General features: G+C 43.6%; 1 protein-coding gene across 2 annotated transcripts in view; it reads right to left on the bottom strand.

Annotated features, from left to right (window-relative positions):
* Positions 1–17,354, bottom strand: part of SAMTOR (S-adenosylmethionine sensor upstream of mTORC1) — a 38,151-nt gene extending 20,797 nt beyond the window's left edge. The window contains exon 1 of one of the 2 annotated variants that reach the window (XM_088456349.1): positions 16,906–17,354. In XM_088456349.1, coding sequence (XP_088312475.1) covers positions 16,906–17,161 — 256 coding nt within the window. In that variant the 5' untranslated portion in view covers positions 17,162–17,354. The remainder of the gene's footprint in view (positions 1–16,905) is intronic. The other variant, XM_088456353.1, reaches the window with a different exon arrangement.
* Positions 17,355–17,662: the final 308 nt, after the last annotated feature.

The raw sequence follows: 17,662 nt of genomic DNA, 5'->3' as shown, positions 1-17,662 counted from the left end.
CATCTCTCCAACATGTTGGTCAATGCGGTAAACGACGAAAGATATTAGCAGCAGCTACAGAGCACTGCAGAGAAAAAAAATCCACTCCCTGAATGATGTCATGCGATATCGTTCATCATGTGCAAAAATCTGTCATATACATGACAGATATCGTTCAGCACAGCCACTGGAATTTTCAAGGGATATCTTTTGTCTTTCATCGCTCAGAAAAACATCTGCTAATGGATAGGCCCCTTAATAGTTACAGGCTCACAAAGAGGAGTCATGAAAAGTGGGCGCTTTCAATCTGCCGATGAGCAGCTTGTAAACACAACCTGGGTAGAATAACCCATATCCTACCTTTTACACCACTGCATATCTGGATCGGTCCCGGGCATAACCCTGGCAGTGACCAGAGTCGCAGACCTGGCACACAGAAATCAGTTTGACCCTTTCACACAGACACGTGACCAGAGTTTAATGCCAATTTCCCAGGTCAAATGCTTGGTGTGAAAGGGGCATTAATGAAACAAACTCAGAACTCCCTCCACCGACGGAGCTTCAGTTTAAATGGAGAACACAATGTGCATAACAAAACAACCCGGGGAGGAAACGCTGTGTCCCCTAGATGGCCTAGGAGGAATACATTTTTACAGTAAGGCCAAAATTCTCTTTCCTCTGCATCTGAGAGATGCTTCGGACTGACACTTACCAAAGCAAGCCTAAGGAAAGGGGGGGGGTCCAAGTAGTGCAAGCTGTTAGACTCCGGGACAGACTTGTCCACAGAGACATATTGCTATCTGATAATAGCAGGAACCCACCTAGCAATTTTCTGCTTTGAGACAAACCTTCCCCACTTGTAGGCATCAAACAGGACCAATAGACTGTCCATTCAAAGTAAATCTGCAATGCCCTGACAACAACATCTTTAGAGAGTTGAAAGCATTACAAAAACGACACTGCTGAAAAGCTGGTAGAACATTCTCTTGATCTAATGGAAACTAGAAACCACTTTTGGTTGAAAAAAAATGGCCTAGTACTCAAGACCAATCTGTCAGGATGAAAGGAGAAGGAAAAGACAATCCGCCAATTCAGAGATGTGTCTAACCGAAGCAATAGCTAGTAAGAAAGAAAACTTCCATGTAAGCAAGTGTAAATCCAGATACTAAGGAGGATCAAATGTGACCTTTTGAAGAGCCTCCAAGTCCAGATTTAAGGATAAATAGGTGGCACATAAAGGAGTCTGAATAAGTATCATACCCTGCATGAAGGTCTGCACCTTTGGGTTCAAAGCCACCCCACTTCTGAACCAGGATAGGCAAAGCAGAGACCTGATCGTTTTGGGATGAGAGTTGAAGACCCTGGTCCAAACCAACCTGTAACATGGAAAACGGGCGATGCACTTGAAACAAACACAGGAACACCTCTGTGCTCACACCACCCAATATAGGTCTTCCAAACCAGGATGACACTGTTGATAAAACAGGACAATACATGGTCAAGAATAATTAAGACACATAAGAATATACTGTATACCAATAACATACTAGGATTGCCCCAGAATGCAACACTATTGTTTTATTATATGTCCTTAAAGAGGATGGGATACCTCTACCAGTGGAGCAGCTAGGGACATTCCCATATAGGACTAAGAGCACTGTAATTTTTATCCTTGATATAAACCAGATGATAAACCTTAGCAGTAGCCAGTTTGTGAGCTCTCAGGATAGTCTGGACCACTGCATCATAAGACCCCTTGGACTTTAGAATCTAAACTTCAAGTACCATGCCCATTAAAGTTACCAAGACAAGTGCAGAAAGGACCCTTGACTTAGGAGAACTTCTCTTTGTAACATATGTCACCAAAATGGCCATTAAGTCTCTGTACCACGCCAATCTGGGTCATTCCTGAGCTATGAGGATAACAAAGGTCTCCTCCATCTACATGTACCAGAGCCTCCGTGGCAACATGGAGATCGTATGGATCAGATAACCATGTGGGAAAAACACACCAGGTGATTAGGGCATCCACAAAGGTCATCTTAGGGACCCAGCACCTCACCCTGTATTGAGGACGTGCTTGTTCAACATGGCCGGTGTTTTCATGCTGCTGGTGCCAGAGTCGGAAGATGCAGGCAGTGGCCTCGAAAATGGGGCCGACACACCCACACACAAGCTGCTCATCGGCAGATTGAAAGCGCCCACTTTTCATGACTCATCTTTGTGAGCCTGTAACTATTATTTTTTGCAGGACTGACATGGGTGCAGTGTGGAAGGCAACAGCCCAGGAAGAGCCCAATGGGTCAACGTGCTGTGTGAAAGAGGTATGACCAGATTTAACACTGGCTGAAACAGTGGGCCAGATTCAGATACGGACGCTCTGACCAGAGTGCTCGCTCTGAATCAGGGCCCTCCTACCTAAAAATGGAGCGGCCTCCTGGCCGCTCGTATAGCTGCGGGTGACCACCCACAGCTTATGCGAGCGGCCAAAAAGATGGTCGCGATGGTCATGACCATCGCGACCATTGGGCTTGCGACGAGACCCTGCGGTAGGGTCTCGCTGCCGCAAACCCAGGAGTGCTTTTGGCTCTGACATCACTAGTGATGTCAGTGGGGCCGGACCCAGACGGGAGGCGTTCCCATGGGAACGCCTACGTCTGGGCAGCAACGCCCCCGGCACGCCCACCAAAGGGGGCGTGCTGTCACTCACCATCGACAGCTCCCTCCGTCGTGCGCATGCGCATTAGGGCACCATCGACCCACTTGCGAGTGCTCAGCGCTCGCGAGCGGGTCTGAATTAGGCCCAGTGTTCATTAACCAGGCTTAGACCTGGGATTTTGGCGTGAAAGTGGTATTACTTAACTATTTAGTGCCTGCTTCTGAGCCTCCTCTCTAAACCCACAGTCTGAACAGTGAGGAATATATTTTATGGCAAGTACAAAAATTCCTCCTAACCGAAAAGTTTTAAAAACATGCTAACATAGGACTCCCTCGTGCACTGAACAGTTACTAATTTTTTATACAAAAATACCACCGTTTGAGAACCTTGCCCATTGCCGTCCCATCCACACCCACAAGTCAATCATGGTGCGGCTTGGGGACACTGTGCCTGATTCAGAGTTGGGAATAGAGAGAGATATCTCTCTGAACTGATAATATTGGTGAAACCATGCTGCACTGCAGGTGGGGCAGATTTAAAATGTGCAGAGAGATTTAGATTTGGGAGGGAGGTGTCCAAACTGACATCTAAATTGTAGAGTAATAATAAAGCTGTGCAGTATTTGTGGGCTACATGTAAAAGCAGCCAGTATTTACCCTACATGCAAAAAAAAAAAAATTATGTATTTACACCCCTTGCATTTCAACATTGTTTGTGCAGGTACACAGTTAAGTGCTATCTCTCTCTCTATTCCCACCTCTGAATCAGGCCCACAGTGTGCAATCGCAGGGAACATTATCTGCACATGGGCAGTAAATCTGTGCATGTACAGATCTCATAACATTGGAGAAGTATAGCATCGGGTTTGCTTACTTCTCTGAATAAGGCCCTTAATGCAAAAAGGAAAAAACAATAGTGGTCTGGAATAATATAAAAGGAGAGAAAGCATAAGAGGAGGGTGTGGGAGGGGAGGATTGAGAACAGTTTGCAGCTTGCTTATTGTTTTGGAGTATAAAAAGAAAACTTGAATAGAGGAACATACAAGATATTTGAGAAACTGCTGCAGGTTATAACCAGATTGGAGAATCTGCAAGAAGGATCCTGGTGTCATACCATAATGTGGATTAAAGCAGTTTCTGGTTTGTTATGAGTTCAGTGGAAGAGTGTCTACAAAAGTCTCAGATATTGAAAAGAAATTTTAAGTTTTTTGTTCCTTATGTAAAGATGTGTCTAACCAGTGCATCTCAAACACATAAAATAACTTTTCTTTAAACAGTTGCAAGTAATGGAGCATACACACGGTCAGATTTGTCAGATGAACGATTGAACAATTTATGACTGCATTAAAATTAATGGAATCGTCCAAGTCTGACTGCAAACACATCAGATGTCAGATATCGTTATCTGACAAACGGGAACGCGCATCGTTCATCGTCCAGGCATGTCAGATATGTCAAATTTTCCTTCAGATATGAACGACTGAACGATTTATAAATCGTTATCGTTCAGATCTGAAGGAAAAATCTGACCGTGTATATGCACCATAAGGAGAATAGTTAATACACTGTTGGTGTATACACTTTTTTTGCCACAGCTGAGTATCAGAAGCAACTTCCTAACAACCAGAGGAAATCCTTGTTTCCGTGGGAAAATTGTCCAGAATTGTTGAGATCAGGGCACATAACTGGATAATAAATCTGAAACCACAAAATGGTTTTATTTTATTCAAAATCTTTTAATAAAAGAACAGTCCAGACAAACAGTGGTACAAGAATGTTTCTGGTTTAGAACATTTAGGACATGAGGAGGAGGAAAAAAAGACCAATCATTTGACAATGGGTAGGGTATAAGTAACCTTCATAGAAGACTCTATAGAACATTTGTCTATAAAGTAGAATCAGAATGAGTGTGAATGGAATATATGAGAAAGTGTAAAATTGTGGAGGAGCAGAGACTGGCAAAAGGTTCTTGCTATAATTCCAATGACACATGGGAGGATTCAGTAGTGCACTACTGATCATAGATTCATGATGGTCGGGAATCTGAGTATGGGTCTGTGATGTCACATGCAGTCCGGCAGCAGGCTGTCAACGATTGACAGTATGCTGCCAATTCTGGGCGGGAAGTGGGCAGCGACGGCCTCAGTTTCCCAAAATGAAGGCGTGTCACCGGCCGTTTGGTAGGTGTGTGGGGGCAGTAGTGAACAGATGATTTCCTGGTCTCTTTCACTCATCTGCGGCAGCTGGCTTGCATGACCGCGTGGTCACTTAGCTGGCCGATGGGATCGCAGATGATCCAATGCTGCATCCTTGGACGCAGCTGGGATGAGTAATGCATGCAAGAGGCAAGACGTCTCCTGCTGCATTACCATATTACTGCTATTGCAGCTGCTACTATGTTAGCAGATGCGATAGCAAATCTGTCGTCTGCTGTATCACCTCCGTAGTCTATTATATGGGGTTAGCCACATAAAACCAGACCACCTCAAGCATGGCTTTGCGGCAAAATGTAGGGTACCATTCATTCAGTCAAAAAAAACACTAAAGAAATTACTGTAATACTTTAACTCTCATAATATTACATAATGACATTACTGTTACTGTCTGTGTAGGGGTGAGGCATATCATGAAGTATACAGTGGGCAATGGTAGCATTACAAGGTGATTGGTATTATTACCAGTTATTTATATAATGCACACATGTTCTGCAGTGCTTTACAGAGAATATTAATATTGGTAGCATAAGCATATAGAGGCCATATGGTAGTACAGTGAAACATACATTAATCTGCAAGAATCTTTAACCACCTGGCTAAATTTTTTTTTCCCCAAAATCCCTTGGAAATTGTACATCCCACTCCTAGGTTTTAACAGATCCTCGAGGTGCAACAGAAGCCCACTGACATTTTCTCACCCACTAGTGGTAATAGATCTAGCGTTCCCGCTAGGCTGTTTTTAGCGGGGCGCCATAAAACATGCCGGGTGCCGTCCCCACCCGCGGGGGGGAAAAATAGTGGTGCAGCGATCACTGCCGGTGAAGAGATGCATCTATTCACAGAGAGAGGAGAGCTTGGAGGCAGCCCAGCATGTTCATAAGTGCAGGCCGCGCCCCCAAGGCTTAGGAAAAGGGGGCATGTGTTAAGGATATGCCCCCTCTTCTCGTGGCCATGCCCCCTTTTCAAGCACGCGTGCTAGAGTGCCCTTTTTAGGTCCGGTGCCCTAGAGTGAATACGAAGATCCCCAGTGGCAGAAAGTGTCTGCAAGTACCCACCCCCCCAATGCGTCACATTAATATGTATATAATCCCCTCGCAATGCAAGACACTTGGCCCAAATTCAAAGACAGCCTCTCCAGGTGCCTTACCTAGATGAATAACTCAAGCCAGATAGATGGCACTTACAAAAAAAATACAACGAACAAACGGCACTGGCTTATTTTCTGCAAGATTAAAAATGTGTGTAACTTGAATTTACATTGGGCCACAATGGTCTTTATTATAGAGTATGTATAAGCTCTTATTGCCACTTTTGATGTATATTAGGGACACTGTTGTCCTTTATTTTCTAGGGCATAATACAGTTGTTTATCCCCCAATATATATATATAAATAATATAGACCACTTTTGACACTTATTTCAGCTAGATCTGCTATCTGAATCATGTTTGCTCTATTCAGTCATTTAAGATCTGCTTGTGGTTTGTTGTTGTGTACATTGCTGCTAGGTTACCTATCTCTTTCATGTCTACTGGCTGCTTAGATCACATGGTCTGGTCTCCTTCGTGACGCTGATGCTGGCGCTTCCTGTGACATAGGGGTATATAGTTGAGTAGGTGATTATGTTTGTTTATGCCCTGAGGAAAATGTTTACATAAACAGAGAAACGTTGGTAAACGCTGGTCTCCTGTTTTGTTTTGCAATGAGTGCCGACCTGCAGTAAGCAGGAGTTTTTCAAAATTCGACTCCTAAGGGGTTGAAAAGGGCTAAAATGTTTCTTCCCCTTGTGCAATGTCCTGACTGACTGATCGTGGCTGCAGCACAGTACAATATTCAAACACCAACTGTCACCCCGACTGCTGCCAAACATCACTGGCAGTTGGTGTGTCTCCCCTATTTGAAAAGTGAGAAAATGGAATTTGTTACTACAGCAGTGAGAGGAAAATGTGTTACTACACAGGTGAGGGAGGTGAATGTGTTACAACATGGGCGAGGGAGGGGGAATGTGTTACTACAGAGGTGAGCGGGGGTAATGTGTTACTACAAAGGAGAGGGAGGGGATTAAGTTACTACAGGTGTAAGTGAGGGATTGTATTTCTACACAGGTGAGGGAGGGGAATGTGCTACAACACGGGCGAGGGAGGAAAATGTGTTACTACAGCAGTGATGCATTACATAGAGGTGATGGGATTAATGTGTTACTGAAGTGGTGAGATGGAAATGGAAACCATAAAATAACTAAGGTCTACCCGGGTAAAACCGGATACATATACACATACATACATACACAGTGAATAACAGCTGCTCTCAATCAACTTTGTGTAGGCTTCTTTATATTCACTGAACCCTCCGTTATTCACTGTAGATATGCGAGTTATTCTGTTACCATGGAGGGCACCAGGGAAAGTGGTATTATTTTTTGCGGAGTGCTGGCCTTATCTTTCTCGGTGTAACACACACACACACACACCAATGCTTCCGATAGCAAATGCCAGGATGCTCATTTGAGAATGCAGAAAATCACAGGAGAATGGCACTCTGCTGGTCTGATATAGATAAAATAAATGCACTCAAGCAGCCAATTTTTCAACGTTTTGGGCTTTATTCGCACTTTCAAGAATATCCAAAACCCAAAAAAATATATACATACACACAATTCTAGGTCCGGCATGGGGCTGGGTGCCAGACCATAAAAAATGCACTACAGCGCGTGCAACAGAAAGAGGTATGGCCATGAGTAGAGGGAGTATATCCTTAAAATAAGCCATGCTGGGCTGCCCCCAAACTATCCACTCACTGCAAAAAACATTCAGTGCGCATGGCATCTATTCACTAGCGGTGAGTGCTACACTGCAACTTCCACCCCGCGGGACACTAAGGCCCGCGGGTGGGGACGGTACCCAACAGGCTGTTTCAGCAGGGTGCCGCTACAAGGCCAGGGTGCACTTTGCAGTTATGAATTTGAGCAGGGCGCGACGTCCTGCTAAAACATCCTAGCGAGAAATATTACACACACACACACAATTACTGTGTGGGGACTACCCACTCCCCAATGGTGAGTGTGGTTCAAGAAGGAATGATTATCTCTATAACTCCAAAGAATGATCTAGAGAGTATGATATTTTCTACAAAGTATGACCAATAATGTGAAGCACAAAGCTGTTTTGCAACAGTTTAGAAAAAGAGAAGTCGTTTTGTGTTTAGCCGGCAATCAAAACTGGAGACACGCAACACCTCTCATTTTGAAACTAAGTGGAAGGAAAACAAAAAGATGACTGGCCCATCTATCCTGCCCTTAATGGCTAATCATGAAGAAACATGTACATTTCTTTTAAAACATTTTACATTCTTTACAGTTTATGGGCATGTTAATAAATCTCAATGGCAGCATAGGTATGAATGTTTGATAAAAAGGCTACAGCAATACCTCAGGTACACTATGACCTGGTCATATGACAATTACATTGAAAGACAAAATAATATATCCTGCTGACCTGCTCTCATTAGTTATGGTCAAGATCCTTCCTCCCCCTCACAACAATATTCAGTCTGTAACCAGCCAGTATAACACAGTAACTAATCTAGTCACACTAATGCTGTTATTTGCTTCACTTTCAATTCAACCATGGATCTCACACACACGCGTGTACTATTAGTTCCGCAGATATCCATTTGACACCTTGATCACTGATGATCCAATAGTTATCTGTTATTATAACTGTGCACACAGCGTAATACAGAAACTCAGAAAATTAACCAAAGAAATCTGCGTGGCCAGGCTAACATATCTGAAGATGCCTACACACTAGGCAATGCGCTCATGATGCGAGATCGTGTCCGATTTCCCTTGAACTCTCCCCAGCAGGTCCCCGCCACTCCAGGACACGATATGGTGCTAAAAAGTGTCCAATCTGACTTGAGATCTATCGTGCACAAAATCTATTGCACCACATAGTGTCTGAGATTGGCAGATCTTACCTGCAGCAGGCAAGATCTGAAGATGCGATTTACAACCAGCGGGTACGCGCATCGTGATCGTGAGTGGACACTCACGATTTGGACATATTTTTCACTATTTGTAATTCAAATGCGTCGGCACCTTGAGTGTTATATAGTGCATACACACGATCAGATTTTTCTTCAGATCTGAACGATAACGATTTAAAAAATCGTTCAATCGTTCATATCTGAAGGAAAATCTGACATGTATGAACGATAAACGATGAGCGTTCCTGATGGTCAGATAACGATATCTGACATCTGATGTGTTTGCCGTCAGATTTGGATGATTCCATTCATTTTAATGCAGTAAAAAATCGTTCATAGTTCAAATCGTTGGTCAAATCGTTCATTTGACAAATCTGACAGTGTGTATGCTCCATTAGATGATCTGTGACCAACCTGATGTATCATGATTTGTTTTACTTGCTAAATTTTGTTATGTCCAACTTTATCTTGAGGCAGATAAAGAAGGTTACAGAATAATTCTCTAGCGTGTGAAAAATTTCTGCAGTGCAACATGTTTCGTTTTCTTGCAGAGCCAGCTCGTTTCTTAAGTGTGTGATAATCACATCATTTTCAAACTTTGACCTATTTTTTTGGAGAAACCTCATGACTAAAGGACAGATGAAGGAAAAGAGGCTGTAAACCACAGTTTTACATGCTGTTGCAATTTCTCTGTTGTCTGAATGAATAAAAAGATTGGGCTATAAAATATATTCCACTAAGGCACAGGTTCTCAAACTCGATCCTCAGGACCCCAAACAGTGCATGTTTTCCAGGTCTCCTCACAGAATCACAAGTGAGATAATTAGCTCCACCTATGGATCTTTTAAGATGTGTCAATGAGTAATGAATATACCGGTGTACAAGCTAAGTGACCTAGAAAACGTGACCTGTTTGGGGCCCTGAGGACAGACGACCTCATTCAGAGTCGGTCGTAAGCGGCCTCTCGGTTGTATGTATCCAATGTTTCCAAACCACGCATACACACGCTTAGTTGTGCGCACGAGACCTTGCGATCCAAAATGCTGTCGATCGTACGGCTTACGAGCAGGAAGTGGCTTCCAAGAGTTGATTGACATGAAAGGCCGTTTGTGGGTGTTGACGGGGGTGGTGGTCTGAAAATGCAGGCGTTCCTCACCGTTTTCAGGGTGTTTTAGGGGCGTACATAAATTACCTGCTACGACCGACATAGAAGGCCGGAAGTAGTAAAACGTCACTCTGCGAGCAGGTTTGAGGCCTGGCTGATCGTACAGCTTGAGGTTGGGTACGTGCTCTCGCAAGCCCCAGAGTACAATAGATACTATCGAATGTTACTGATGTTAGGATTGATGTTTCTATTTTGAGCCACACAATGCAAGCAGCTAATAATAGTTTGTTGTAGCTAATAACACTGCTAATTGGCTTGTAATTGATTCAGTTGCGTTTGCATTAGCGAATAATAATAATTGTCAACAAGCTAGTAACAAGAAGATTGATAGAGCATGGAAACATGACATGTGGGCATCAACACAACACAAGCGGCCGCAACCATCAGAAGAAATTAACATACAGCGACTGACAACGATTGACTCGATCGCTAGCTGCTATCACTCGCTAGCTAGAGGAGGTGCATTGTTCACGTATGGGCGTCACTTTGGTTGCGATCGACCAGGCGATTGCTCCTTTTTCATTTTTTCGGTCGTTAGGTGTACGACCGAGCGGCCGCTTACGACAGACTCTGAATGAGGTCCAGATTTTGAGAACCTATGCACTACGTAGTCAGATTACCAGAGAGATACTTAAATAACAGAGATTTTCTGGTCTGCAAGCTAAATTGCACATTGCAGACTGACAATACAGATTTAGAGGGGCATTCATTTAGCTACGCTTTTTCATGAAAAACGGCTTATCATGCAACTAAATACTTATTGTGCAATCCTATTAGGTACAGTTCTCATGGATGTGAATTCTGCATAGCATTTTTCGCAAATTAATAATCACCACCTGCTGCAAGGTAATACGTTGGAGAAAATCCCTATTTTAAGGAAAAAGTGTTGGGACTTGGACTTGGTTCAAAACCACTGGGACATCCTCCTTGATAACCAACTAGGCAAAAAGAAATTTTTTTAATTAGCTTAATTTGGCAAATAATGATATGTAATTTTTGGGGTGATAAAGTACAAACTGCAGGAAAATGGGCTAATTGATGTGGGAGAGGTATATGGGAGTGCTATACAAATACAGGTGTTTTTAAGATTGCAGGTGGGTGTTGAGGCATATTTTGAAAGATGCTTAAAATGATACATATATACTTATAGGCATTTTATGCACCCCCATTTTTTTTATTTTGTCAAAAAGCAGATTTCCCCATCTTCACCTACACTTCTCACGAGTAAAAACAGAAAGAATTATCACTCAAATGCCGCAGCGCGACTTTTGCAGTTGAACTCCGCGAAAAACTGGAGAGCACATAGACGCAATAAAGCAAAATTATCGCACGAAGGGTGCAATCCCAATGCGCAACAAGCTATCGCTTTAATCACGGCTAATTGCATCGTCGGGAGTATACTCACAATATGTCTGTAAACGATGTTGTTCAAAGATCTATCTGATCATCCCTTCAGCACAGCCGATGATATATCTAGCAGACGTATTGTTTCATCTGGATGTCTGTATGGCCGACCCTTCAACAGCCCAATATGTCTGCAGCAGAAGCACTTGAATATGATGTCACCATTGGGAGGTCATATTCAAAATCTCTGCTGGCAGATATATCACCCAAGCGATTGGATAGTGTATATGCACTTACAAATCGGTAGATAGGTTGGAGGGCCGGCCTGGTGTGTACCCAGTTTAAGGGCTTAAACCTGACTACGAGTGCATGAAGGCAAATATGGATGGAAGAGTGGGAATGTGCTGCCCTTTCTTTCATATTTGACTTAAAACATGGACCCCACAGCAAGAATTGTAATTGTTAACTTCCTATACAACAGGGAGACACTCAAAGAAAATATATTGCAGGATATATATCTACACACACAAAGATTAAGTAGTTTTTCTGTTCTACTAAATGACTTCAAAACTACTAACTGAATTCACACAAAAGATATATGTGTTAATGTCCCTTGGTCCACATTTCTGATTTTGTTGTGAAGCTTTGCAATGACATGGACTCAAAATTGTGTATAAACAAAATAAGAGTATTTTAGTGAGCCTTATGTCATATAACAAGGGAAGGAGGGTGTGTGGGGGTGTGACAAAAACTGGAACATTTATTTTTCTTGAAGGATTGAAAAAGCTATAACAGAACAAATCTTAGAGCCTGAAGCAAGCTGAAGACTGGTCTCAGAATTGGCCATACACATGAATAACCAAAGGGGCTTATTTATAAAAAAAAAAAAAGTTTGTAAAGCCATGATTAAGTGATTTTGTTTACAAACCTTTCACTGAATACTGTGTTCCCCATAGCACTTCATCAGAGTGGTGATATGGGGCTATTTAACAAGATTTCCCCTAGATGGTCTCTATTAGGTAACACCATCTGAAAATTGGCTGCTTTTTAACACTGACACGCTAAAACTGTACTCGGTTATACTTCACTTTCAAATCAACTGTAGATTATAGTTCTGCCGACATCCACTTTGATCACTGAAGAGCCAATAGTTATCTGTTATAGCTGTGACACGTGGTGTACTAGATTACTCGGAAAACTGGCCAAACAAATCTGCGTGGCCGGCTAATAAAGGAGTCTGAGGAGATCTGTGACCAACCTGATCATGAGGTGTCACCATTAAGCACCTTATCTGAAGCACTGTCCTGGCTGAACCTTTTTTTATAAATAGGGCAGATTTTTATTTTTAAATGTTTCAATTTTTGGCAAATCGAAATTAAAACTTTTAGCGAAACTTGATGAATAGGATTCCAAATCTGAGCCCTTCAAATATAAGTGAATGCTGCCGTGCCGCAGAGTTCTAATATTTTAGCAAAATTACTTGACCTACAGCATGCATTAAAAGTCTGGTCACAGTACTATAGACTGCATTGCTGAAAGCACATGAAAAGCAAATATATCCTTAAAATTAGTATGTTTATGCATTTGTATCCACTGTACCAGCACATATGTGCATAAACATTTTACAAGTTCTTGCTAGTTTTTTTTTTAGTTATGGTGCGTACACACGGTACGATCAGTCAGCGATAACGATATCGCTGACTGATCGTCCTGCACCTTCCCGATGCGTTGGATGATCGTTATTGTTCATCCAGCACACCACCAACCCGCTGACGGACCAGCGACCCGCGATGTAACCTGGTCGATATCGACCAGGTTGACCTGCATGTAAAGGCGATGGTCGATATAGTTATCGTTCATATCGTGCATTTTTATCGTACCGTGTGTACACACCATTAGAGACACATAAAAACATGATAGAATCTTGACACAAAACAGAGATAGACCAATATAAATCAACTAGACTTGAAGCAGTTTTTAATGTATCTTTCCTTTTCGATATTCGGTAATATTACTATGAAGCATGGTGAAAAAAAAAAATAGAATTAAACAGTCCATAAGTCTTCAAATCTAAATTATAGAGCACATTTTTGGAAATCTGGTCAATTACATTTTTAGTAAAAAAATTAAGTGACGTTGGAGGTTTACCTCAATACCATTTCAGCAACGTGGTACTTATTATAATTATGGACTTTCCAACAACTTTTAATCCACCTTTGATGTAGTTTTACATCACACCCTGAACTAAACTAAAGGTAAGAGCTTAAAGTTTTCTCAACAAGTTGCTACAGGTAGCAATTCCTATATTTATACTGATCTTAAGATTTTAAAATATCATGTTCCTTCTGGATTGTGGAATGAGAAAATATTGTGGATGAAATTAAAAAGGCATGCTTAAATGTATAGCTATGTCCAGCACATGTAAATGGGTAACAGTTATGGCAGGCGTACTATATACATTTATCAGCAGATCAATATGATTATTGCATAATGTATTGCCACTAATGTCTTCCTATATGCGTGACTGATCTGATCATTGGTCGGCTGCTGTACCGCCATGGCTGACCGCCAGACATTTCCCCTGTTACTTCACAGGGGAGGAACGAGGAAATGATATAGTTTGCTGTGAAATACCTGGTTTCAGATGGTCAGTAGAAGCGTCTGTCGGTCTGACAGACATTTTATCTGATAATGTATGCCCAGCTTTAGGGACCATTATCAGCCTGTGGTGCTGTATTTAACAGAAGAAAATTGGACATCAAGATAATATTCATTTTATTTATATAGCTCTCTTTCTCCAATAGGACTCAAAGCGCTTAAGATATTTGCAATTTTAAACAGTACAGAAACTATGAACATACTAATGAGGTTTAGATTTGCATGAAAAGCAGAAGAGACCATGGAGATAATACAAAGGTGTGGCAGTCATTTTAGGGTCATAGGGTACCCGATTATTCATCCCACCCATAAATCAGGGGTGGGGAACCTTTTTTCTGCTGAGGGCCATTTTGATATATATATATATATATATAAAAATAATATTATTTGTGGGCCCGGTGCAGGCCACACCCCCTCCATGTGATGTCACACGAGGCAGGGCCACAATCGCCAGTGATTACAGCAATGCCCGAAGCATCCTGAGGATGTTCCGGGGAGCTGTAAGGGCAGCGGTGTGACCGTCTGAAGCATCCTAAGGACGCTCCACGTGACACTGCTGCATGAATTCTGGCTGCAGGATGCCATTCTAGGCACCCTGCTAGCCAGATGAGGCTAGCAGAAAAATGCTCCGAGGGCCAGATCAAATGATTCCGGGGGCCGTATACGGCCCCCGGGCCTGAGGTTCCCCATCCCTGCCATAAATAATCCAGATGAGGCAGCCATTTTAGGTGCACTACATATGATCACACTGGTAAATGTGATACATATCTATCTATTACATATGCACAAAAACAATAATATAAAATGGCCTTAAGTGGGGTGAATATATTGTGGGCAATGGAGGAGGTGCCCCTTCAGTGCTGGCGCCCGGCAGCAGGCGCCTCCATTGTCTCAAATAGTTCTGCCCCTGGTGTGTGACATTGAAGTCCCGGGGAGGAAGGGTGGGAAGGGGTTTGTGATGTATGTGTGTGAGACATAGGAATCCCAGGGTGGGATATAGTAATATAAAATACAGTTTAGGAATATTAATATAAAATACAGTATAGCAATATAAAATACAGATAATCACAGCCACCCCACAGCAGTCCAGCAAATAGGGTGCGTGTAAGTATGCTATTTGTATGCTGTGGGTATGTGTGCGTGCCGCCTGTGTATATAATATGGAACCCCCCCTAAAAATCCTGTGTTTGCCCCTGCACATATGGGAGATGTCAAAATACTAGGAAAGATCCTTGCAAGTTCATTAAACCATGCATTTTCATTCTGCAGATTACCAGGTGAGGCAGCTATGTTGGGCACACTGCATTGGTTACAATGTGCAAATAAACAATACATGGAAATAAGATGTACAAGGATAAAATGAACCTAGAGCTAAGGCGTGCAAGGATAAAATGAACCTAGAGCTAAGGCGTTCAAGGTTAAATGAACAGAGATAAAAGGATACCCCCTGCATCAACACGTCAATGGGTTGTTCATTCTGCCCTTGAAGCAGCCATCTAGGGCATACTAAATAGGTTACAGTGGTTTAGTGCTAAACAATCACTGGCAACATTTCTGTGACCATTTACAGACTTTAAATGATTATGAACCTTTTATCAGGGCCAACTGATCCTCTAGCAGACACAGGGAGGGACTACAGCTTATCTACAGTGTAAGGTAAGAGAAGTGGTGGGAACTGCAGGATGAGATGCAATCAGAATGTTGTCATTCATATGGGATGGGTACGGGGTGCTGGCACTCTGGATCCCGGCGGTCAGAATCCAGACATTGTTAGAATACAAACACTTGTTGCCAGTATTCTAACCCTCCCCCTCACTCTACCCTAACCCTCCCTGATGCCTGACCCTAACCTCCCCCCCCTAGTGCCTAAAACTAACCTCCCCTCCACGCATCCTAACTCTCCTCCTAGTGCCTAACGCCAACCCTCCCCCCAACCCCGATACTTACCTTCGGAATTATGGAAGTCAGGATTCTGACAAGTTTTGGGATTCCGGCACCGATATTCTGAGCGCCGGAATCCCAGCAGTTGGGATATTGACCGCATCCCGTTCATATTGATGATGCCAACATCATTAATGCTGACACCTGCAAAATATCAACACTGACAGAATGCCAACATTCTCATAATGCTAACATTTACATTAGGGTTAGGGGGAGAATTATGTAAAAAATACATTTTCAACAATATCAACATTACAACAGTGGTGCCATGCTAAATGACACCATCATGAACAACACTAGACCCAACAGCACAGTGCGCTCGCTACCTGCTTTCAGATAACACACTTCACTCTTACCCAGCCCTATGATATGTAGTGGCCGCTCAGTATGGGAATTGCAGCACTGATCCAAACTCACAACAGAGCAAGAAAATACTGTAGGTGCCACTGTAGCTATGCCCCTGGTGCAAGGAAGCCCACATTCACATTCCACGCACAGATGGTGCCCTGGTTGGAACTGAACCCAAAGGCCTAATGCAGTGAAGCAGCAGTGCTAATCACTGACACATGACAGATGGATGCAGAAAGACGCTAGCTGCTATATTTTAAGTCAGACTGTGTAACCACATGGATTCATTCAATGGATTGTTCACCTTCTGGTACACACAGCTAAACTCAAAGCACCACAGGCAGAGACCTGAGCAGGCAACAAGCAAACCCTGATCAGCCGCCTTGAATCCTAATAACAAGCTTATAAAAAAGATCAATACTCTCCTGTAGCAACGCAGTGTAACTATGTCACATTATAAAAAGAGGAAGAAGGAAAATCACGGGTGGGGGAATTACACCAGAAAACCTGGAGAGTGGCTGATGCTAGCAACTAACAGGACCCTCTGGGAACCCTGGAGCAGCGGCCTCTGCCTGGGACTTATGCTTTGCCCGGACACTCTGACACTCACTGGAACTGACGCAGATCGGTGCACAGATGCTGGGGGTGACCGGGACTACCCCCCAGCGAGGCCTGCCCCCAGCCGTACCTTCCAGATACTTCCTCCGCAGGCTCCGGTGCACACTCTTCACCACCCCTGACAGCTTCTCCTGCTCCAGCTTCATGTTCCGCACGGAGGGTACCGGCACGGCCGCACTGCCCTGGTGATCCCTCCGGGTACCGGGGATCTTCTCCCTGGCACTGTGCACAGCACTGCCCGGCTCCATCGTTCTACCCCGGCTACAACAACAACCATCCACACCCCCTCACTTCCAACAGCTGCGGCACCGCCCACCAGCGCGTCATCCGTGGGACAGCCGACTACAGGGCGAACGGCCATCGCGCCTGACCAATAGCCGCAGAGCAGAGACTCTTCATACCCGCCCAGGCTGCTAGTGACCAATCAAGCGCCAGGGTGGTGCGCGTGCTGCAGCCGTACACAAAACGGTTACCTGAAACGTTGATGTCATCAGTGGGCGGGATACCAATTCACCAAGCGGCCAATAAGCTCGCAGTGCCCGCCCACTTCTAGCGCGCACAAGTTCCCTTTGTTTCTGTTACCAGGCAGCAGCAGCCGGGTTCTTTCCTCCTCCTGCTACTCTGCTGCTTCGCTCTCCGGGAGTCACGTGCTACTCTCACCGGCTTAGCTGATGACGTCAGGGTCCTCTCCGCGAAGGGAATTTAGACATTACCCTTCTCCTACACAGTATGTGACACCCTGTTCAGTA

The sequence above is a fragment of the Taudactylus pleione genome, unplaced genomic scaffold, assembly GCF_031769625.1.
Source record: "Taudactylus pleione unplaced genomic scaffold, aTauple2 ptg000041l, whole genome shotgun sequence".
In the NCBI taxonomy this organism is placed as follows: Eukaryota; Metazoa; Chordata; class Amphibia; order Anura; family Myobatrachidae; genus Taudactylus; species Taudactylus pleione.
Note: the sequence above shows the minus strand (reverse complement) of the source record. Positions and strands in the feature narration are given on the sequence as shown.